The sequence below is a fragment of the Heterodontus francisci genome, chromosome 27 (assembly GCF_036365525.1).
Source record: "Heterodontus francisci isolate sHetFra1 chromosome 27, sHetFra1.hap1, whole genome shotgun sequence".
Classification (NCBI taxonomy): Eukaryota; Metazoa; Chordata; class Chondrichthyes; order Heterodontiformes; family Heterodontidae; genus Heterodontus; species Heterodontus francisci.
Window position 1 is genome coordinate 7,456,437 of NC_090397.1, and position 25,311 is coordinate 7,481,747.

The window sequence follows — 25,311 nt, forward strand, 5'->3', positions numbered from 1 at the left end:
ATGAGGAAATGGCGAAGATGTTAAATAAATATTTTCTGTCTGTTTTCACAGTCGAAGATCCAAATTAAATATCAGAAATAGGGGACAACCAAGGTGCTAATAAGAGACAGCAGAGAAAAAATACTGGAGACACTTAAGGGATGAAAGTATGACAAATCCCCTGAATCTGATGGCCTACATCCTCGCGTTCGAAAAGAGGTAGCTGCAGATAGCGGATTTGCAGGTTATGATTTTCCAAAATTCCCTAGAGTCTAGAATGGATTGGAAGTTAACAAATATAACAAGAAAGGAGGGAGAGAGAAAACAGTAAACAATAGACCAATGAGCCTGACATCAGGTGTCAGAGTATGCTGGGATTAAGGAAGTCTTAACAATGAACTTGGAAAATCATAGTATGAACAGGCAAAGTTAACATGGTTTTATGAAAGAGGGGCGGCACAGTGGCACAGTGGTTAGCACCACAGCCTCACAGCTCCAGGGACCCGGAGTTCGATTCTGGGTACTGCCTGTGTGGAGTTTGCAAGTTCTCCCTGTGTCTGCGTGGGTTTCCTCCGGGTGCTCCGGTTTCCTCCCACATGCCAAAGACTTGCAGGTTGATAGGTTAATTGGCCATTATAAATTGCCCCTAGTATAGGTAGGTGGTAGGGAAATATATAGGGACAGGTGGGGATGTGATAGGAATATGGGATTAGTGTAGGATTAGTATAAATGGGTGGTTGATGGTCGGCACAGACTCGGTGGGCCGAAGGGCCTGTTTCAGTGCTGTATCTCTAAACTAAACTAAAAATCATATTTGACAAATTTATTAGAGTTTATCTGAGGTGTAACCAGTTGGGTAGTTATATGTGAACCAGCAGATATAGTCTTGTATCTGCTGGAGTTTAGAAGAGTAAGAAGGTGACTTGATTGAAACATATATGATCCTGAGGGGTCTTGACAGGATGGATGTGGAAAGGATGTTTCCCCTTGTGGGGCAGTCTAGAATTAGGGGTCACTGTTTAAAAATAAGGGGTTGCTCATTTAAAACAGAGATGAGGAGAAATTTTTCTCTCAGAGTGTTGAGAGTCTTTGGAATTCTCTTCCTCAAAAGGTGATGGAAGCAGAGTCTTTGAATATTTTTAAGGCAGAGGTAGATAGATCCTTGATAAGCAAGGGGGTGAAAGGTTATTGGGGTTAGGCGGGAATGTGGAGTTGAGGTTACAATCAGATCAGCCATGATCTTTTGAATGGTGGAGCAGGCTCAAGGGGCCGAGTGGCCTACTCCAGCTCCTAATTCACATGATCGTGCGTATGTATGTATATTTGGATTTTCAAAAGGCATTCGATAAGGTGCCACACAAAAGGCTGAATTTTACGAATACGCCGCACTTTGTGGCTGCGCACTCTGATGGCGGTGTGCATCCCACATGGATCGCCGTCCCTGAGCCCCCACGATATTACACGCGGGGGCTGATTTAAGTAGAGGGAGCAGATCGGCCACCCCCGATGACGAAGAAGGGGCAGCTGCCATGGCCCCGGCAATGGCGTCTGGCACCACTGCGTAGGCGCCAGCGCAATTTTTAAAGGTACAGAATGCTTTATTTCTAATTAACAAATAATAATATGGAGGCCCTTCCCCAACCACCCCCCACCCCCCACCCCATGGTCATTTCATTGCCTGATATTGAATAAAATTGCCTTTTTCCCTACCCGTACTTTCCTCCTCAACCTTCTAACTTTTGCCCTTCAACCCTTCCCCATAGCCAATAAACATCGTTTTCTCCGCTCCTTCACCCCTCCCACCCTGAAAATTTTATTATTTCCCCCTCCCCACCAGATTCTCTTCGCGGAACCCCATATGGAATTCTCAAGGCGTGTGAAGGGCCGTAAAATGAGACTGGGATGGCCGCCTGCAGGTCAGTTTATTTGCAGCTAATTAATGTTAATCTGCATATGTAGATGAAGGTCCCCCGCCGCCAGTAATATGTGGCGGGTCCTGCTAGATGCCGCAGGTCAAGGCGTCGCTCCCCGCAGAATTTTACTGGCCCCACCCCCCACCCCGCTGCAACCCATCGAGGGGCTGGTAAAATTCAGCTCAAATGGTTAATAGACAAGATAAGGGCTCATGGAGTTGGGAGTAATATAATAGCGTGGGTGGAGGATTAGTTAACGGAAGGAAGCAGAGAGTAGGGATTAAAGGGCCATTTTCAAGTTGGTAGGCATTAACTAGTAGAGTGCCACAAGCATCAGTGCTGGCGCCTCAGCTGTTTACTGTCGATATTAATAACTTAGATGAAGAAACTGTGAGTAATGTATCTAAGTTTGCTGATGAATCAAAGTTAGGTGGGAATGTAAGCTGTGAGAAGGACACAACGAGGCTGCAAAGAGATATAGACAGGTTAAATGAGTGGGCAACATAGTGGCAGATGGAGTGTAATATTCACTTTGGTAGTAAAAATAGAAAAGCAGAATACTTTTTAAAAGGCGTGAAACTTTTAAATGTTGATGTCAGGGAGAGCTGGATGTACTCGTACAAGGAACACAGAATGTTGGCATCCAGAAAGCAATTCGGAAGGTAAATAGCATGTTGCCAATTATTGCAAGGGGATTGGAGTACAAGAATAAGAATGTCTTGCTACAGTTGTCCAGGGCCTTTGTGAGACTACATGCGGAGTACTGTGCACAGTTTTCATTTCCATATCTAAGGAAGGATATACTTGCCTTGGAGACAGTACAAAGGATATTCCTGAACCAGATGGGTTCTTATGACAATTGTTGATCGTTCCATGGCACCATTACTGAGACTAGCTTTCAATTCCAGATTTTTATTAATTAACTGAATTTAAATTCCACCAGCTGCTGTGGTGGGAATTGAGCCTGTGTCTCCAGGGCATTAGCCTGGGCCTCTGGATTACTAGTCCAGTGACAGTACCACTGCGCCACCATTGGTGGCTGCCAATAAATTTGAGGATAAACTCAGAGGAGGTTTACTAGATTGATACCTGGAATGAGCAGGTTGTCTTATGAGTACAGTGACTTATTCCTGGATGAGAGGGCTGTTCAATGATGAAAGGCAGAGTAAATTGGGTTGATAGTCTCTGGAGTTTAGAAGAATGAGAAATGACCTCATTGAAACATACAAGATACTGAAGGGGCTCGACAGGTTAGACACCAAGAGGTTGTTTCCCCTGGCTGGAGAATCTGGAACATGGGGTCACCATCTCAGGGATAAGCAGATAATCATTGAGATAAGCAGAAATTACTTCACTCAGAGGGTTGTGAATCTGTGGAATTTTCTACCTCAGTGTGTTGTGGATGCTCCATCATTGAGTATGTTTAAGACTGAGACTGTAGATTTTTGATCTCTCAGGGAATCAAGGGATATGGGGAGTGGGCAGGAAAGTGCAGTTGAGGTAGTAGATCAGCCATGATTGTATTGAATGGCAGAGCCGGCTCGAGGAGCTGCATGGGCTACTCCTGCTCCTATTCCTTTTGCTCTTATGTTGCGAAGTCCTCATGATCGTGAATTTCTTTTTTTATTCTTTCATGGAATGTGAGCATCACTGGCGATGCCAGCATTTGTGCCCATCCCTAATTGCCCTTGACGAACTGAATAACTTGCTAGCCCATTTCAGAGGGCAGTTAAGAGTCAATCACATTACTGTGGGTCTGGAGTCACAATGTAGACCAGGAAAGGATGGCAGATTTCCTTTCCTAAAGGATATTAGTGAACTAGGTGCTTTTTTACGACAATCGTTGATCGTTTCATGGCATCATTACTGAGACTAGCTTTCAATTCGAGAGTTTTTTTATTAATTAAGTGAATTTAAGTTCCACCAGCTGCTGTGGTGGGAATTGAACCCATGTCTCCAGGGCATTAGCTTGGGCCTCTGGATTACTCGTCCAGTGACATTAACACTGTGCCACCATTGGTGGCTGCCAATAAATTTGAGGATAAACTCAGAGGAGGTTTACCAGATTGATACCTGGAATGAGCAGGTTGTCTTATGAGGAAACGTTGGACAGACTGGGCTTGTTTTCACTGGAGTTTAGAAGAGTGAGGGGAGACTTGATTGACGTTTATAAGTTCCTGAACGGTCTTGACAAGGTTAATGTGGAGAGGATGTTTCCTCTTGTGGGTAAGTCCAGAACTAGGGGGCACTGTTTTAAAATTAGGGTTCACCCTTTTAGGACAGAGATGAGGATAATTTTTTTCTCTCAGAGGGTTGTACAACTTTGAAACTCCCTGCCTCAGAAGATGGTGGAGGCGGGGTCATTGAAAATTTTAAAGGCAGAGGTAGATAGATTCTTGATAGGCAAGGGAATCAAAGGTTATCGGGGGAAGATGGGAGTGTGGAACTCGAGACACAAACAGATCAGCCATGACCTTATTGAATGGCGGAGAAGGCTAGAGGGGCCGAATGACCTACTTCTGCTCCTAATTCGTATGTTTGTATGTTAATCTGCTTTGTCACACAGGTGTATTTCTACTGAAAAAGTCCTTGAGTTTAGTAGCTAGGGGCTTTGAAGATCGGCTGGGTGATAAAGATGTTAGTGTGTACTCTCCCACAGCTGGAAAAGTAATCTGAAAAATGTTTCTGTTTCTTTTGGACACATATTCATGTAGGTTAACTGACATAAAAGCTACATTTCTGCAAGACAATACTTTTTAGAGCGAAGTGTTTTTGAAACTGCCTGAAGAGGCAGAAGGAAAACTATGGAATTTCAACAAATGCACACAGGACCTGAATGATACTTCCAGGGTGTGGTATTTTTCGGTAAGATCTGTTTTACTGAAAATAGTTTGTGCTCAACTGAAAGCAGATCCAGCAATATTTTGCTCGTATCATAAGGGAAAACTTTCAGGCACCTTCATGGTGTTGGTTGGTGATTTTTTTCAAGGGGTGGCATGTGAAATTTGAGAAATGTGTTCTTACAGTAGAATTTAAAATTGGGAGTCAGGTTTGTGGGGCTTTTAAAGATATTGGTTTAGATATTAAGCAGAGTAGTTTTGGAATAACTGTAAATCAACAACTCTATTCATAGAGTGTTACTTGCATACCAGTTAATCATACGAGGTCATCACAGAAAGATGATGATATATCTAAAAAAGAGACAGAGCAATTGTGAAGCTTGATTGGGTCAGTTGAACTGTTTGGGCCGAGACGAGACCAGGTGCTAGTTTTGATGTATTGGAATTAAGTACTTCAGTGAAAAACCCTAAAGTAGAGAATGCTTCAAGGGCAAAGAAAGCACTAAAAAAATAAATCTAGGTGACCCAAAGAACATAAAACTAGCCATTTTAGTGATACTTTACATCTTAATCTATGTGATGGGTGTTTTAGAGCAGCTGGCTTCATAATATTTCTAATGGGCAAGAATGGGAAATGTTGTCCTTTAGCTTGGAAAGCTAAGAAAATAAAAAGGGTTGTTAAAAGTATTCTGGCTGCTGAAACACTAGCTCCTGTGGAGGCAGTGGATATGGTATAATATTTGACAAAAATTTTAAGTGAGATTCTGTACAATGGGCATACTGAAAATAGTATACACATTGACTGTTATGTACATAATTGTTCATTGTGGAGTAATGTAATGGATTCAAGCCACCAACTGCCAGATTGCGTTACTCAAAGTTGTGCATGTAGAAAGAAATTGTTAACAGTCTGAGAGGGTGGCATCTCGCAATGTACTGCTTTGTTCAAAATATGGAAGTTTTGACTTTGTTTTGGAAACTTTTGTTGTACAAATAGACCAGAATTTAGTGTTTGGACTAGAGGCCCTGCCCACCGGCCAAAAATGTAGGGGGCGAGGCCAATTCCACCGGGCCTGAAAGCCACGCAATGATTCTACGTGGCCCAAGCCCCTAATTAGCCTTAGGTGGGACTTCCGACCATTTGAGGCAGGAAGCCCCACTGCACGGAGTCAGAAGAGCAAGAGGGACGTCGGGCCTGGAATGAAGGTAAATGTGTGGGGCCTCACCAGGGAATAATTTTTATTTAAAGAGAGAGAAGGGAACCTGTTAATTGTATATTAATTGCATGTTTAATTGTATTCATTGGAGACGTAGCGGAACAGTTTTACAAGAATGGTTACAGGGATGAGAGACTTCTGTTACATGGATAGACTGGCAAAGCTGGGGCTGTTCTCCTTAGAGAAGAGAAGGTTGAGAGTAGATTTGATATAGGTATTTAAAATCATGAGGAGTCTTGACAGACTGGAGAGGGGGAAACTGTTCCCATTGGTGGAAGGGTCAAGAGCAAGAAGACACCGATTTAAGGTGATTAGCAAATGATCCAGAGGCGACATGAGTGATTAGGAGGTGAATGATTTGCCTGAGAGTGTGGTGGAGGCAGATTCAATCAAGAGTTTCAAAAAGGAATTGGATAAGCACCCGAAGAGAAAAAAATTGCAGGGCTATGAGGAAAGGGCAGGCAGTGGGACTAGCTGAGTAGCTTTCTCTGCTGCTGTAACCATTCTATGATTCTATTGGCGATGGGCATTAACTGGAGATTCATTGTGCTCCTAGATATAGGAGCAATCTGAAACTGTGTTGGTTGGGTTTGGAGGTGCATGTTTGTAATGCGTTTCTCTTTAAATAAAAGCTTATTAGTGTGTGAAGACTAGGCCCAAGTTCTATCTTGCACTGCCTGGTGATGAGAAATAGGAGGGAACCAAGTCCTTGGGGGACTCAAGAGGCAATATAGCACAAGTGGGAAAAGCTGCAAATTCAGGAGATTCTCTGGATATGACTGGTTGGATAGGAATGGAACCAAATGAAAGCAATTCCATCGAGCTGGACAATGGAGGAGAGGCACTGGAGGACGAATTGGAAACCAAAGGAACTGACTCAGGCATATATGAAAATTGCAATAAACGTGTGTCTTTGAAACCAGCTAAGAATCCTCTCTATATATGTCTTGAAAAACCTATAATGGCTGCCAAATGAAATGTATACGGAAATGTGAACATTCCTACCTGAGAACGCAACATTCTCATTAAGGTCGAAATGGCCATCTTGGTGTAAAGATGTTGTGACTATCAGTTGCTTTCCTATAAAGTTTCTGCAATTTATCTGAAAAATAATTGTTTCAATATTATTGCCTTTCTGTTTCTTACACCGAATCAAGAGATTTAAAACTTTTTTAAATATTTTAGATTGTTTTTATGTCACAGTACTTCTGGGGGGTTTTCAGCTTGTGAATTTAAGCCTTTGCATAAATCCATATACCACAAAAATCAGAGATAAAAATGAGAGCAGATATTTGATCCATCTCAGCTTATTCACAAGCCTGTTTCAAATTACCATTTGTGTTTGAACTTAATGCATTGAGAGATTGAGTTCATCACTGGCAAGTGATGTTTAATTTAGTTAAGTGCAGTGTTATGCATGTAGGAAAAGCAAATTAACATACAAACATAAAAAATAGGAGTAGGCCATTTGGCCCCATGAGCTTGCTCTGCCATTCAATAAGACCATGGGCGATCTGATCTTGGCCTCAACTCCATTTTCCTGCTGGCCCCCATAACTTTTGACTCCTTTGTCAATCAAAAATCTGTCGTACTCAGCCTTGAATATTTTCAATGACCCAGCCTCCACTGCTCTCTGGGGAAGAGAATTCCAAAGATTAATGACCCTCTGAGTGAAGAAATTCCTCATCTCCATCTTAAATGGAAGACTCCTTATTTTGAAACTGTGCCCCTAGTTCTAGATTCCCCCATGAGGGGAAACATCCTCTCAGCATCTACCCTGTCAAGCCCCCTCGGAATCTTACATGTTTCAATAAGATCACCTCTCATTCTTTTAAACTCCAATGAGTATGGGCCCAACCTGCTTAACCTTTCCTCATAAGACAACCCCTTCATCCTAGGAAGCAGCCTAATGAACCTTCTCTGAATTGTCTCCAATGCAAGTATAACCCTCTTTAAATAAAGAGACCAAAACTGTAAAGCAGTACTCTAGGTGTTGTCTCATCAATGACCTGTACAGTTGTGGCAAAATTTCCCATTTTTATACTCCACCCTCCCCCCCCCCCTTACAATAAAGATCAACATTCTACTTGCCTTCCTAATTACTTGCTGTACCCACATGCTAACTTTTTGTGTACAAGGACACCCAGACCCCTCTGCATCACAGCGTTCTGCAATATCTCTCCATTTAAATAATATTTTGCTTTTCTATTCTTCCGACCAAATAATCTCACGTTATATTCCATCTGCCAAATTTTCACCTTTTGGAAATTGTTATGATCCTCTAGTTTTTTTTTCTGGGAAGAATGCGGAGTGCCTTTAAGGCTGTAACAGGATCAGTACTGCTTTAAGGCAATAAGCTCCAGAGACTGAGTCAAAGAATGCATTCTCTTTCCTGGATACAGCCAAATGGAGAACAAGGACACGCGATACATTGTTGCCGATTGATATTTGAAACTAGCTGAAAAACTGGCTTTTGAGACACAGTTAACAGAGATACACACACACAGACTGTCTGCCAGCATATACTGAAGGAAAAGAGAGCTCTCTCTCGGTTTATCAAAACCCTATTTAATATACTCTCAGAATTCAAGCCAGATTAATTTCTTAAAAGAAAATAACCAATTCTTTTGACTACTGAACTGTAATTGTTGAAATTCATCGCTGGAAAAGAAGAGAACTTTTTTCCCCATCGGACAGCTATAAGGACTTCAAGCAACCTTGGACTGTTTTACATTGGAAGATTTCACTTCGGGAGGAGTATTAATATGCAAGGACACTAATTTTGCTGTTTTAAATGTTTTTTATATCTTAGTAGTGTTTAAGAATTTAGTTTTTCTAATTAAACAGTTAATTTGTTGATCTATAGACAACTGGTTTGGTTAGCCTCATTCGGGGGTTAATAGATGGTACAATTTGGCTGGGTCTTTCTTTAATTTGGAAAGTTTAAAATGATATGTTAGGCAATCTTTGGAGGGATGGGACTGAATCAACAGTGCGTTTTTCCCACCACAATCAGAATCGTAGATTTTGATTGGGGGCTTTGACTTGAGCGGTTGGTCATAACAAAATACAAATGCACTATATCTACTGGTTCCCCTTTATCCATCCTGCTTGTTGCATCCTCAAAAAAAGCTCAACATTTTTCAGGGAAAAGTATTAAAGGTGGAGAAAGAAAGAGATCTGGGAATTCTAGTGCATATATCTCTAATGGTTCACAAAAGTACATTCACAGACATAAAGACAAGAAATGCTGGAAATACTCAGCAGGTCTGGCAGCATCTGTGGAGAGAGAAGAACAGTTAACGTTTCAGGTCAGTGACCCTTCTTCAGAACTGACAAATATTAGAAATGCAAACGGTTTTAGGCAAGTAAAGTGGGGGGTAGGGCAAGAGATAACAAAAGAGGTGTTGATAGCACAAGGTCACAGAGAATAACTGACCAGAAGGTCATGAAACAAAGGCAAACGGTATGTTAATAGTGTGCTGAAAGACAAAGCATTAGTACAGAGAGGGTGTGAATTGACTGTAGAGCACAAAGCACTCCAAGCACTAACATTAATTTAAAAAAAAAACAGAACAGTGGGTAGGCACAGTAGAAACAAACTAACCAAACTAAAAAAACCTAAAATAAAAGAAAAAATAACTAAACATAAAAGGGGGGGCCCGTCATGCTCTGAAATTATTAAATTCAATGTTCAGTCCAGCAGGCTGTTGTGTGCTTAATCGGTAAATGAGATGCTGTTCCTTGAGCTTGCGTTGACGTTCACTGGAACACTGCAGCAATCCCAGGACAGAGCTGTGAGCATGAGAGCAGGGGGGGTTGTTTAAATGGCCAGAAACCTGAAGCTCGGGGTCATGCTTACGGACTGAGCGGAGGTGTACCACAAAGCGGTCACCCAATCTGCGTTTGGTCTCCCCAGTGTAGAGGAGACCACATTGTGAGCAGCAAATACAGTATACTAAATTGAAAGAAGTACAAGTAAATCGCTGCCTCACCTGAAAGGAGTGTTTGGGGCCTTGGATAGTGAGGAGAGAGGAGGTAAATGGGCAGGTGTTACACCTCATGCGATTGCAGGGGAATGTGCCTTGGGAAGGGGACGAAGTGGTGGAGGTAATGGAGGAATGGACGAGGGTGTCATGGAGGGAATGATCCCTTCGGAATGCTGAAAGGGGGAGGGGAAGATGCGTTTGGTGGTGGCATCACACTGGATGTGGTGGAAGTGGCGGAGGTTGATCCTTTGGATCTGGAGACTGATGATGTGGAAAGTGAGGACAAGGGAAACCCTGTCGCGGTTCTGGGAGGGAGGGGAAGGGGTGAGGGTAGAGGTGCGGGAAATGGACTGGACGCAGTTGAGGGCCCTGCCAACCACAGTGGGGGGGAATTCTTGGTTGAGGAAAAAGGAAGACATATCAGAAGCACTGTCATGGAAGGTAGCATCATCAGAGCAGATGCGTTGGAGAAGGAGAAACTGGGAGAATGGAATGGAGTCCTTACAGGAGGCAGGACATGTTAAACTTGCATAAAATACTGGTTCAGCCTCAACTAGAGTGTTGTGTCCAGTTCTGGGCACCACATTTGAGGAAAGATGTGAAGGCAAATAGGCAACTGATCATAAGATGAGGCATACTATTTGGTCCTTGTTGAAGATCTTGGCCAGTCGTCACTTGCAATACTTTGCCCAATTTTGTTCTTCTCACATGGCGAGTGATGTTGAGGCTTTGGAAAGGGTGCAGAGGAGGTCCACTAGACTAATACCTAGTATAAATTATCTTATCAAGATTACAGAATCACAGAATTGTTACAGCACAGAAGGAGATCATTTGGCCCGTTGTGGCTGCGCTGGCTCTCAGAGTGAGCAATTCACTTCTTGCTATTCCCCCACCTTCTTCCCATAAGCCTGCACATTCTTTTCAGATAACAGTTTAATTTCCTTATGAGAACCTCGATTGAACCTGCCTCCACCCACACTCTCAGGCAGTGCATTCAGATTCTAACCACTCATTGTGTGAAAAAAATTTTCCTCATGTCACCATTGTTTCTTTTGCCAATTACCTTAAATTTGTGCCCTCTCAGTCTTGATCCTTTGACGAGTAGGAACAGTTATTCCCTATCTACTCTGTCCATATCCCTCATGATTTTGAATACCTCTAACAAATCTCATCTCAGCCTTCTCTTCTCCAAGGAAAACAGTCCCAACTTCTCCAATCTATCTTCATAAATGAAGTTCTTCATCCCTGGAACCATGCTCGTGAATCTTTATTGCACTCTCTCCAATGCCATCACATCTTTCCTCAAATGTGGTGCCCAGAACTGGACACAATACTCTAGTTGAGGCTGAACCAGTGTTTTATGCAAGTTTAACATGCCCTCATTGCTCTTGTACTCCATGCCCCTATTAATAAAGCCTATAATACTGTATGATTTATTAAGCACTCTCTCAACCTATCCTGCCATCTTCAATGACCTGTGGACATATACACTCAGGTTCCTCTGCTCCTCCATCCTCTTTAGAATTGTCTCCTTTATTTTATATTGTATCTCCATGTCCTTCCTACCAAAATGATTCATCTCACACTTCTCCGCATTGGACTTCATCTGCCACCAGCCTGCCATTCCACCAACTTATCTATGTCTTTTTGAAGTTCCACACTATCTTCCTCACAGTTCACAATGCTTCCAAGTTTCGTATCATCCACAAATTTTGAACTTGTGCCCTGTACACCAAGGTCTAGGTCATTAATATATATCAAGAAGAGCAAGGGTCTCAACACTGAACCCTGGCGAACTCCACACGCACCTTTTTAAAGTTTGAAAAACTTCCATTAACCACTACTCCCTGTTTCCTATCACTCAGCCAATTTCAAATCCATGTTGCTATTATCCCTTTTGGTCCATGAGCTATAACTTTGCCCATACGAGCATATGAATTAGGAGCAATAGTAGGCCACTCAGCCCCTCCAGCCTGCTCTGCCAATCAATACGTTCATGGCGGAACTGCTTACTCCACATTCCCGCTAACCCCCAATAACCTTTTACTCCTTTGGTTATCAAGAACCTATCTGCCTCTGCCTTAAATATTTAAAGATTCTGCTTCCACCACCTTTTGAGGAAGATAGTTCCAAAGACTCGCGACCCTCTGTGAGAAAAAATTTCTACTCATCTCTGCCTTAAATGGGCAACCCCTAACTAGATTCTCCCACAAGAGGAAACATCCTTTCTACATCCACCCTGTCAAGACCCCTCAGGATCTTATATGTTTCAATCAAGTCACCTCCTACTCTTCTAAACTCCAGAGGATACAAGCCTAGCCTGTCCAATCTTTCCTCATAAGACAACCTGCCCATTCCAGGTATTAGTCTGATAAACCTTCTCTGAACTGCTTCCAACACATCTACATCCTTCCTTAAATAAGGGGACCAATACTGATCACAGTACTCCAGATGTGGTCTCACCAATACCCTGTATAACTGAAGCATAACCTCCCTATTTTTGTATTCAATTCCCCTCGCAATAAACGATAACATTCTATTAGCTTTCCTAATTACTTGCTGTATCTGCATATGAACCTTAGGCGATTCATGCACTAGGACATCCAGATCCCTCTGCACCTCAGAGCTCTGCAATCTCTCACCATTTAGATAATATTCTTCTTTTTTATTCTTCCTGCCAAAATGGACAATTTCATATTTTCCCACATTATATTCCATTTGCGAGATTTTTTCCATTAACTTAACCAACTATATCCCTTTGCAGCCTCCTTATGTCCTCTTCACAACTTACTTTCCTACCTTTCTTGGTGTCATCAGCAAATTTAACAAACACACTTTCGATCCCTTCACCCAAATCATTTATATAAATTGTAAAAAGTGAGGCCCCAGCACAGATCCCTGTGGCACACCACTCGTTACATCTTCCCAACCAGAATATGACCCATTTATATCTACTGCTGTGAGCTGGCCAATCTTCTATCCATGCCAATATGTTACCCCCTATACCATGAGCTTTTATTTTTTGCAATAACCTTTGATGTGGCACCTTATCAAATGCCTTCTGGAAATCTAAGTACAGTACATCCACCAGTTCCCCTTTATCCACAGCACGTGTTACTTCCTCAAAGAACTCTAATAAATTGTTTAAACATGATTTTCCTTTCACAAACCCATGTTGACTCTGCCTGATTACCTTAAGTGCCCTGCTACAATGTCTTTAATAATAGCTAAAATCTTCCCTATGACAGATGTTAAGCTAACTGACCTGTAGTTTCCTGCTTTCTGTCTCTGTCCCCAGTTACATTCGCTATTTTCCAATCTAATGGAACCTTCCCCGAATCTAGGGAATTTTGGAAAACTAAAACCAATGCATCAACTATCTCACTAGCCACTTCTTTTAAAACCCTAAGATGAAGTTCATCAGGACCCGGGGACTTGTCAGCCCGCAGCTCCAACAATTTGCTCCGTACCACTTCCCTGGTGATTGTAATTTTATTGAATTCCTCGTAGTTACATAAACATTCATGGACCATTAGGCTGTTAAGTAAACCTGGATCATTAATCATTACTAAATCTAATATGGCATGCACCGTGGTTGGCTCTAGGACATACTGATGCAGAAAATTATGCTGTTCAAACTCAAAAAATTCACTATCTTTCTAACATGAGCTAGTCTGCTTATCCCAATCCATATGAAAGTTAAAATCCTCAATTAAAACACTCTGCCTTTGCTACATGCTTGTCTAATCACTATGTTTATACAATCTCAACTTCATAGTTGCTACCAAGGGGCAAATACACAACTATACAACAACTCTCACTGCAGTTTTAAATCCTTTTCTATTTCTAAAATCTGCACCTACAGGTCCCACAACAGCACAACATGACTGGCTGGCGATTGTCATCCTCATCTGATATTCTATCAAAAGCATCCATGGCGCCCTGATTTTGATGGTGTCCATTTGAAAGCTTCTGAAGCACATCTACGATCACAAGAAAGCTCTGCAAAACATTTCCCAGAGGGAACTCCGAAAGCAGCTATAAGCACTGAATTTTCATTCATATCAGGTAGTATATTCTTTAAACACCCACATGAAGTTCTGCTCAATCTTGCCTTAATTTCACTGGCAAGTTTCCTAAGCCATGGGAAACCTGTGTGCTAGAGATGTTCAATTCAAATTCCTTTTGAAATCTCTTCAAATGTGCCTCATTAGCATGTGATACCGATAGACCAGCCTCTGCAGAGCAGATGACTTGCATGCACTCAATGTGCCTCCGTTAAGTGCAGAAGTGGGTGTTTTGGAGGCAGGTTGGTATGCAGTTTGAGAATTTAGAGATTTTTTTCTTCCCATCCACCCCCTAACTCACATGTCCTTGCCAGTTAAAATCCACCAACAGCACCTGTCTGTAATCATAGGTCATTGCAAAATACTGAGCTTCACCTGTCTGTAATCGAGAGATATTGCAAAATACTGAGCTTCACCCATCTGTAATCTAGAGGCATTGCAAAATACTGTCTAATCTAAGGCCATTCTAAAATACTATGGCCGTGAAATTTGAGAAGGCCCAAAAACGGATGTGGGTGTCATGTGTACAGTGTTGTGAGCCTTATACCTTCCTACGCTCTTTCTTTCTTACTATACCAAAAAAGCAAACAACATAAAAATGAAATCCAAAAGTTTCATTTTTTCCTTTTTGGAGGAGGTGTCATGATCACGTGACATGCAGCAATTGAAATCCAAAATAGAAACTAAAGTTATACAAAATTGACTTTTCTTTTTAAAAAGTGGACAATGTTCTTCAAAATGACTGCCAAAGGTCAAACTGTATATTCAAACTGTCTTACTGTGATAAAGACAAAAGAATACATTCCAAGCTAAGAGGTGTCAATTACACCGATCCTGAACACATCATCAGACATTTTTGAATTGAATGGGTTCTTCTGAAACAAAAAAGGTGTGAAGTAGCCACATCCGGCACCATTGTCGGTCACTAAAGGGAGGGGGCTCAAGTCTCCCAACAGAGGCAAGATGTGAGATATCTTCACCTTAAAAAGTAGCTCTTTAGAGAGGGAGAATGAGAGAGAAAAAAACAGGCCAAACATCACAAAAGCCTGTCCAGCTGAGAGTTGAGAGAAATCCAGCAAAAGTCAAAGAAGGTGCCCTGCTTTGAGTCCTACACTTCAACTTGTGCAGCAGAGAACAAAGTGCTCCCCCATCTCTAAATTGAAGTCCCAGCTACAAGAGAAATCAACAAAGCCCAGGCCTGCAACTTTAAAAGAGAAACTGATCTCCGAGTAAATTCAACAGGTTTACCATGAACCCTGAAAATCTACCTCACTTCAGTCCAATCACCCCTTTTCCTCTTTTGTGTGTGTGTGTGGGTGTGTGTGTGCATGCACGAGTGAATGTGTGTGCGCACGCGCGAGTGAATGCGCATGTGGGCGTGGATGCGACCATTTCAGGAATAAATATTCCTCAATAAATAGTTAATCTTCTGTTTTAAATCTAAAAGAAAAACTGTCACTGTCTGTTTATTTGACAAATAAAACTAAGGGGTTAAAACCCTAGTAGCAAAAAACAGAATTGGAATCAATTCTGAGAGACAGGATAAACTGTCACTTGGAAAGGCACAGATTAATCAAGGATATTCAGCATGGATTTATTAAGGGAAGATATTGTTTGACCAACTTGATGGAATTTTTTGAACAAATAACAAGATAGATGAGGTCGTGTAATTGATGTGGTCTACATGGATTTTTGCAAGGTTTCTGATATGGTGCCACATGGCAGACTGGTTAAAAAAATAAAATCCCATGGGATCCAGGAAAATGCAGCAAGCTGGATACAAAATTAGTTCAGTGGTAGGAAACAAAGAGTAATTGTTGATGGGTGTTTCAGCGACTGGAGGGCTGGTTCCAGTGGTGTTCCGCAGGGCTCAGGACTGGGTCACCTGTTTTTTGTGGTATATATTAACGATTTGGATGTAAATGTAAGGGGCACGATCAAGTCGTTTGCAGACAATATAAAGATTGGCCGTGTGGTTGATAGCGAGGAAGATAGCTGTGGACTGCAGTAAGATATCAATGGACTGGTCAGGTGGGCAGAAAAGTGGCAAATGGAATTCAACCCGGAGAAGTGTGAGGTGATGCATTTGGGGAGGTCAAACAAGGCAAAGGAATACACGATTAATGGGAAAATACTGAGAAGCGTACAGGACATCAGGGACCTTGAAATGAATGTCCACAGATCCCTGAAGGTAGCAGGATAGACCGATAAGTTGGTTAAGAAGATATATGGAATCCTTTCACTTATTAGCCAAGGTATAGAATATAAGAGCAGGGAGGTTACGTTGTAACTGTATAAATCATTGGTTAGGCCACAACTTGAGTACTGCGAGCAGTTCTGGTCACCTCATTACAGAAAGGATGTAATTGCACGAGAGAGGGTACAGAGGAGATTTACGAGGATGTTGCCTGGACTGGAAAAATGCAGCTATGAGGAGAGATTGGATAGGCTGGGGTTGTTCTCCTTAGAACAGAGAAGGCTGAGGGGAGATCCGATTGAAATGTACACAACATTTTGAGGGGCCTGGATAGAGTGAAGATGAAAGGCCTATTTACCTTAGCAGAGAGGTCAGTGGCTAGGGGGAATAGATTTAAAGTGATTGGTAGAAAGATTAGAGGGGAGGTTTGGAAAAAAATCTTTCACCCAGAGGGTGGTGAGAATCTGGAACTCACTGCCTGAAAGGATAGTTGAGGCAGAAACCTTCAACTTATTCAAAAGGAGTCTGGATATGCACCTCAAGTGCCATAATCTGCAAGGCTATGGACCAACTGCTGGAAGGTGGGATTAGAATTGGTGGGATCGTTTTTCAGCTGGCACAGATATGATGGGCCAAGTGGCCTCTTTCTGTGCCATAAACCTCCTATGATTCTAATATTATCCTTAACTTCTCTAGCAAGCCAAATATGAAGCTTGCTTGCTGAATTTTTGTTTTTCTAATGGAATGCATTTTTCTTGAACATTTTGAATTGTTTCCTTAAATAGAGTCAGAGAGAGATACAGCACCGAAACAGGCCCTTCAGCCCACCAAGTCTGCGCCGACCATCAACCACCCATTTATACCAATCCTACATTAATCCCATTTTCCCACTCTTAAGTCAACCTTATCCAGCTTTCCCCTCATACCTATATAACTGGCTTTGTTTAAGTTCAGAATTCTTGTTTGAACTATGGTTCTTTCAAACTTAATATGGAATTTAACTGTATTATGATCATATTTCACTATTTGATTATTAATTAAATATGTCTCATTACACAATACTAGATCGAAAATAGCTTTATTCTCAGCTGCAATTCCTCTTCCACTTTTGCTAATTTGATTTGTCCAGTCTATATGAAGATTAAAGTTCCCTACAATTTTTGTACTGCCTTTGACGAAGCTCCAATTATTTCTTGCTTAATGCTCTGTCCAATGACATAACTTCTGCTAAGGGACCTATAAATTACCCCCAACAGCATTTTCTGACCCTTGTTATTCCTAATCTTCACCCATACTGACTCTATTTCCTGATCTTTTCAACCAACATCCTTTCTCACTACTTTTACTAACAGGGCTATTCCTCCATTTCCATCTTTTCATTTCACATCTTTTTCAAAATGTTGTGTGCACAAGAACATTTATTCCTAACTTTGGTCACCTTGTAACCATGTCTCTGTAATGGAGATTAGATCTACACCATTTATCTCTGTTTGTGCTGCCAGTTCATCTATCTTATTGTGAATGCTTCGCCATTCAGATAGACATCACTTAATTTTATTTTTTACTACTATACTTTGCATTTTATACAGCTCCATCCTAACCTCCCTGTTCTTATATTCTATGCTTCAGCTGATAAAGGCAAGTATCCCATATGCCTTCCTAACCACCTTATCTACCTGTGCTGCTGCCTTCAGTGATCTATGGACAAGTACACCGAGGTCTCTCTGACCCTCTGTACTTCCTAGGGTCCTACCATCCATTGTATATTCCCTTGCCTTGTTAGTCCTCCCAAAGTGCATCACCTCACACTTCTCAGGATTAAATTTCATTTGCCACAGCTCTGCCCATCTATATTGTCCTGTAATCTAAGGTTTTCCTCCTCACTATTTACGACACCACCAATTTACGTGTCATCTGCAGACTTACCTATCATACCTCCTATATTCACATCTAAATCATTAATGTACACTACAAACAGCAAGGGTCCCAGCACCGATCCCTGCGGTACACCACTGGTCACAGACTTCCACTCGCAAAAACAACGCTCGACCATCACCCTCTGCCTCCTGCCACTAAGCCAATTTTGGATCCACTTTGCCAAAGTGCCTTGGATCCCATGGGCTCTTACCTTCTTAACCAATCTCCCATATGGGACCTCATCAAAAGCCTTACTGAAGTCTATGTAGACTACATCAACTGCTTTACCCTCATCTACACATCTAGTCACTGCTTCGAAAAATTCAATCAAGTTTGTTAGACGTGATCTCCCCGACAAAGCCATGCTGACTATCCCTGATTAATCCCTGCCTCTCCAAGTGCAGATTAATCCTGTCCCTCAGAATTTTTCCAATATTTTCCCAACCACTGATGTTAGACTCACTGGCCTGTAATTACCTGGTTTATCCCTGCTACCCTTCTTGAATAATGGCACCACATTTGCTGTCCTCTAGTCCTCTGGTACCTCTCCTGTGGCCACAGAGGATTTGAAAATTTGTGTCAGAGCCCCTGCTATCTCCTCTCTTGCCTCACATAACAGCCTGGTATACATCTCATCTGGGTCTGGGGATTTATCCACTTTTAAGCCCACTAAAACAGCTAATACTTCCTCCCTTTCAATGCTAATTTGTTCAAGGATATCACATGTCACAGCATTTTGTGTATATGTAGACGATAAAGCTTCTATCATTTAACATTAATTATTAACCGTTTTTTGTGCATGCCTTTGATATCTTTTCTCTTCCAGTCTTTATGGCAAAAGGAACTTACAGCAGTGTATGTATTGGAGTCCATTCAACAATTGCAGTTCTTTTATTACACTCTCCCCTGTTGTGCTAAAAGCCTGTTTGGTACATCTATGTCTTTGCAAAGTGAGTTCTAACCTAACACTCCAGTTCAATATTATATAGTTCTAAGTATTACAACTAGATACTCATTTCATACTCAGTATGTGCCAAGCCTTACACTGGTTTGAGGTGCTGTCTTTCAGATGAAATATTAAACCTACCTATTCAGACAGATGTAAAAGATTCCAATGCAAAAAAAATTGATGGAAGGAAGATGTCTTGATTAATATTTTCCTTCAACCAACATCAGTGAGAAAAACAGACTGACAATTTTTCTCATTGCTGCCTGTTAGGCCTTGATGTGTCAAAATTAGTTGCCATATTTGCCGACATTACATCTCTGACTGCACTGCAACAATACTTAATTCTCTGTGAAGTGCTTAAGGATGTCTTAAGATCATGCCAGTGATTTCCTTGGGGATGCTCCTGATTTTTGACATAACATCGGTATGAAATTAACAGAAACCCCCAAAAAAGCATAAATGAGCATTCTCTAGGTTTGCGCAAAAGCTACAGTAGCATGTGTGTGGAAATGCTATCCCCAAACCTATGGCTGGGGATTCTATTGTGCTCTTGGAAACCCTTGAATTTCCTGTACACCCCTGCCCCCATGTTAAAACGAATGCAAGAAAAGACTTGCTTTTATATGCAGCCTCTCATGAAAACCAAACACCCCAAAACACTTTACAGCCAATAAGACACTTTTGACTAAGACACAGTCACAGCTGAAACGTAGGAAACACAGCAGCCAATTTTTGCACAGCAAGTTCCCACAAACAGTAATGTACTAATGACCATATAACCTGTTTTTTGCAATGTTGTTTGAGGGGTAAATATTGGCCAGGATATCACTCCCCCACAAAATAGGACCATGGAATATTTTACGTCCACCTGAAAGAGCAGGTCGGGCCTTGCTTCTGTGTCTCATCTGAAAGACTATACTTCCAACATTGCAGCACTCCTTCACTACTCCATTAGAGTGTCAGCTTAGATTGTTGTGTTCAAGTGGGATCTGAACCCACAATCTCATAACTCAGAGGTGAGGGTGCTGCCAACTGAGCCATGGTTGACCTAATGGACTCTCCAAAAGAGCAATTCACTTAGTGCCATTCCCCCGCCTTCTCCCTGTAACACTGCACATTATTCCTTTTCATATGATTCCCTTTTGAATGCTTCAGTTGAATCTGCCTCCACCACACTCTCAGGCAGCGCATTCCAGACATTAACCACTTGCTGCGTGAAAAAGTTTTTCCTCATGTTGCTTTTGCTTCTCTTACCCATTACTTTACTTCTGTGCCCTCTCATTCTCAGTCCTTTCATGAGTGGGAACAGTTTCTCTCTATCTACTCTGTCCAGACCCCTCATGATTTTGAATACCTCTATCAAATCACCTCTCAGCCTTCTCTTCTCCAAGGAAAACAGTCCTAACTTCTCCAATCTATCTTCATAACTGAAGTTCCTCGTCCCTGGAACCATTCTCGTGAATCTTTTCTGTACTCTCTCCAATGCCCTCACATCTTTCCTAAAGTGCGGCGCCCAGAACTGCAGAAACAGCAACATTTTTCATCAGCTGTACTAAGAACAATGGTTGAAACTTTTTAGTGCAATTTTGAAACAATCTGGAAGGGAACAACTGTCTTGTTCTCTGACAGTGTCATCTCTGCAAATAAAAACACTGCTTTCATGACAGAGAACAACACTCTTAGTGATTAATGTGTAGCAACAGAAATAATGTGCTAGTTTAGCAACAATGAGAAAAATCTAGAGTCCAGCATTTTTCGGGACTCAAAGATGACAGTGAGAAATGTGCTCAGACCTAGAGAGAAATCTGATGACCTCAGATGGGCTTATAGATACAGGTTTGCTGCCTGCTGGATCGGGAAGCCACGCAATACCACTGACTGTCAAAGTCATCACCACCCTCAACTTTGTTCCCTCTGATCCCTCCAGGGCTCCACCAGAGCCATATCAAGGATCTCCCAGTTAGCAGCCCACAAAAAAGGCAGGTTACTAATGGATCATTTGCTAGGGCCAGAAATTATCTGAAATTCCCCTGCAGTGAGTAGGTTTAAGAAGGCAGAGCGAGGAGTTGGTGTGATGTGCACAGCAGGATACAGGTGACTGTGCAACTGTACTCAACTTTCCTGATCTGATTAGATCTTTAAAACACTTCCAGCACCTGAATCAATGAGCATGGCACTACAATCCTTCTGCTTATCTCCTGAGTCACCACCAGCGATGCCTTCTTGGTATCATAGAATGGTTACAGAACAGAAGGAGGCCATTTCAGCCCGTTGTGTCTGTGCCGGCTCTCTGCAAGAACAATTCAGCTCGTCCCACTCCCCCACCCTTTTCTCATAGCCCAGCAATTTTTTTCTCTTCAAATGCTTATCCAATTTTGAAAGCCATGATTGAATTTGCCTCCACCACACGCTCAGGCAGTGCATTCCAGATCCTAACCACTTGCTGAATAGAAAAGTTTCTCCTCCTGTCGCTGGTGGCTCTTTTGCCAGTCACTTTAAATTAGTGTTCTTTGGTTCTCGACCCTCTGTCAATGAGAACAGTTTTTCTCTACCCATCCCATCTTGACCCCTCATAATTTTGAACACTTCAAATCTCCTCTCAACCTTCTTTACTCTAAGGAGAACAGCCCCAGTTTCTCCAATCTATCCACATCCCTCATCCCTGAAACCATTCTTGTGAATCTTTTCTGCACCTTCTCTAAAGCCTTTGCATCCTTCCTAAGGTGCAGTGCCCGGAATTGGACTTAATACTCCAGTTGAAGCCGAACCAGTATTTCATAAAGGTTCATCATAATTCCTTGCTTTTGTACTCGATGCCTCTATTTATAAAGGTCATGATTCCATATACCTTTTTAGCCACTTTCTCAAACTGCCCTGCCACCTTCAACGATTTGTGCATGCATACCCTCAGGCCTCTCTGTTCCTGCATCACCTTTAGAATAGTATCCTCTATTTTGTATTGGCAGTCCTCAGTCCTCCTACCAAAATGATCACTTCACACTTCTCTACATTAAATTTCATCTGACTTGTGTCCACCCATTCCACCAACCTGTCTCTGTCCTCTTGAAGTCCATCACTATCTTCCTCACAGTTCACAATACCTCCAAGTTTTATGTCATCGGCAAATTTCAAAATTGTGCCCTGCCCACCCAAGCTTAGCTCATTAATACAGACAAAGAAAAGCAGTGGACTGAACACGGACCTCTGGGGAACCACACTATATACCATCCTTTAGTTTGAAAAACAGCCATTCACCTCTACTATCTGTTTCCTGTCACTCAGCCAACTTTGTACCCATCTACCACATTCCCTTTTATTCCATGGACTTCAACTTTGCTTGCCAGTCTATTATATGGCACTTTGTCAAACACCTTTTCGAAGTCGACATCAACCACATGATCCTCATCAACCCTCTGTTACCTCATCAAAAAAATCAGGTTCATTAAATATGATTTTCCTTTAACAAATCCATGTTGGCTTTCCTGTCCAAGTGATGGTTAATTTTGTCCCTGGTTATCGTTTCTAAAAGCTTTCCCACCACCGAAAGTAAACTGTCTGGTCCCTAGTTGCTGGGATTATCCTTATACTTTGTCAAATAAAAGTGTATCATTTGCAATTCTCCAGTCCTCTGGCACCACCTCTGTATCTAAGGAGATGTCAGGGGCAGATTACTTCCTCCAATTGCTGAGGAACAGTATCTCTCTCCAGTTCCTCACTGACCCCAGAAGCACATCAAGGGAAGCATCAATAACTCATGGCACAGCCTTTACTGTTCTTAAATTTCCATTTCCATTGTTTCCAACTTCAACTCCTCCAAATTCCATTTTCAGATTAGCCTTGTAAATACTGGAAATTGCATCATGCAGATCCACAATACAGCCACTGCTGTGCATTGGATGTCAAACTCTGAAGTAAAATGCTAACAAGCTGAGTTAACAAACCACAGACTAACAAACTTACTTCCAGGTGTCTTGTGCGTTATCAGACCTGCCTAGTCTCAATGTGTCTCTGAGTTAATATTGTGGCCAGTGGGCAGAACCTTATCACCTTATGGTGGAACCATTTCCGGGTCGGGAAGTCATCTCCCTGATTTGCACACCTTGTGATTGCTCTTTCCCAGAGGGGGAACTAGTAAATAAGGCCAGTAAGACTAAGAGGAAGAGCAGGCAGGGAGATGTTGCGGAGCACAGCGGGACTGGTGGTCTGAAGTGCATTTGTTTCAATGCGAGAAGTATAACAGGTAAGGCAGACGAACTTAGAGCTTGGATTAGTACTTGGAACTATGATGTTGTTGCTATTACAGAGACTTGGTTGAGGGAAGGACAGGATTGGCAGCTAAATGTTCTAGGATTTAGAAGCTTCAGGCGGGATAGAGGGGGATGTAAAAGGGGTGGGGGAGTTGCATTACAGGTTAAGGAGAATATCACAGCTGTACTGCGGGAGGACACCTTGGAGGGGTCATGCAGCGAGGCAATATGGGTGGAGCTCAGGAATAGGAAAGGTGCAGTCACGATGTTGGAGGTTTACTACAGGCCTCCCAACAGCCAGCGGGAGGTAGAGGAGCAGATATGTAGACAGATTTTGGAAAGGTGTAAAGGTAACAGGGTTGTAGTGGTGGGTGATTTTAACTTCCCCTATATTGACTGGGACTCACTTAGTGCTAGGGGCTTCGATGGGGCAGAATTTGTAAGGAGCATCCAGGAGGGCTTCTTGAAACAATATGTAGATAGTCCAACTAGGGATGGGGCCGTACTGAACCTGGTTTTGGGGAATGAGCCCGGACCGGTGGTCGAACTTTCAGTAGGGGAGCATTTCGGGAATAGTGACCATAATTCCATAAGTTTTAAGGTATTTGTGGATAAGGATAAGAGTAGTCCTCGGGTGAAGGTGCTAAATTGGGGGAAGGCTAATTATAACAATATTAGGCAGGAACTGAAGAATTTAGATTGGGGGCGGCTATTTGAGCATAAATCAACATCTGACATGTGGGAGTCTTTCAAACGTCAGTTGATTAGAATCCAGGACCTTCTTCCTGTAAGGAAGAAGGATAAGTTTGGCAAGTTTCGGGAACCTTGGATAACGTGGGATATGGTGAGCCTAGTCAAAAAGAAAAAGGAAGCATTTGTAAGGGTTGGAAGACTGGGAACAGACGAATCCCTTGAGGAATATAAAGACAGTAGGAAGGAACTTAAGCAAGGAGTCAGGAGGGCTAAAAGGGGTCATGATAAGTCATTGGCAAACAGGATTAAGGAAAATCCCAAGGCTTTTTATACGTATATAAAGAGCAAGAGGGTAACCAGGGAAAGGGTTGGCCCACTCAAGGACAGAAAAGGGAATCTATGTGTGGAGCCAGAGGAAATGGGCGAGGTACTAAAAGAGTACTTTGCATCAGTATTCACCAAGGAAAAGGACTTGGTGGATGATGAGCCCAGGGAAGGGAGTGTAGATAGTCTCAGTCATTTCATTCTCAAAAAGGAGGAGGTGTTGGGTGTCTTGCAAAGCATTAAGGTAGAAAAGTCCCCAGGGCCTGATGGGATCTACCCCAGAATACTGAGGGAGGCAAGGGAAGAAATTGCTGGGGTCTTGACAGAAATCTTTGCATCCTCATTGGCTACAGGTGAAGTCCCAGAGGACTGGAGAATAGCCAATGTCGTTCCTTTGTTTAAGAAGGGTAGGTAGGATAATCCAGGAAATTATAGGCCGGTGAGCCTTATGTCAGTGGTAGGGAAATTATGAGAGAGGATTCTTCGGGACAGGATTTACTCCCATTTGGAATCAAATGGACTTATTAGCGAGAGGCAGCATAGTTTTGTGAAGGGGAGGTCGTGTCTCACTAATTTGATTTGAGTTTTTTGAGGAAGTGACGAAGATGATTGATGAGGGAAAGGCGGTGGATGTTATCTATATGGACTTCAGTAAAGCCTTTGACAAGGTTCCTCATGGTAGACTGCTTCAAAAAGTGAAGTCACACGGGATCAGAGGGGAGCTGGCAAGATGGATACAGAACTGGCTCGGTCAGAGAAGACAGAGGGTTGCAGTGGAAGGGTGCTTTTCTGAATGGAGGGATGTGACTAGTGGTGTTCTGCAGGGATCAGTGCTGGGACCTTTGCTGTTTGTAGTATATATAAACAAAGTGATTGATGACAACGCTACATCATCAGGATGCGCCGCGGTGCGCACATGCGCACACGGTCTCGGGCCCTCTGCGCATGCGCTGCGTTCCGGATTGCCAGGACCAATTTG

General features: G+C 42.3%; 1 protein-coding gene across 7 annotated transcripts in view; it reads right to left on the bottom strand.

Moving 5' to 3' along the window:
• LOC137384622 (cilia- and flagella-associated protein 54-like) overlaps positions 1-25,311 on the bottom strand; it is a 712,374-nt gene that overhangs the window by 348,215 nt on the left and 338,848 nt on the right. For all 7 annotated transcript variants that reach the window (XM_068058759.1, XM_068058758.1, XM_068058757.1 and 4 more), the window contains one exon: positions 6,955-7,051. In XM_068058759.1, the coding sequence (XP_067914860.1) occupies positions 6,955-7,051 (97 nt within the window). The remainder of the gene's footprint in view (positions 1-6,954; positions 7,052-25,311) is intronic.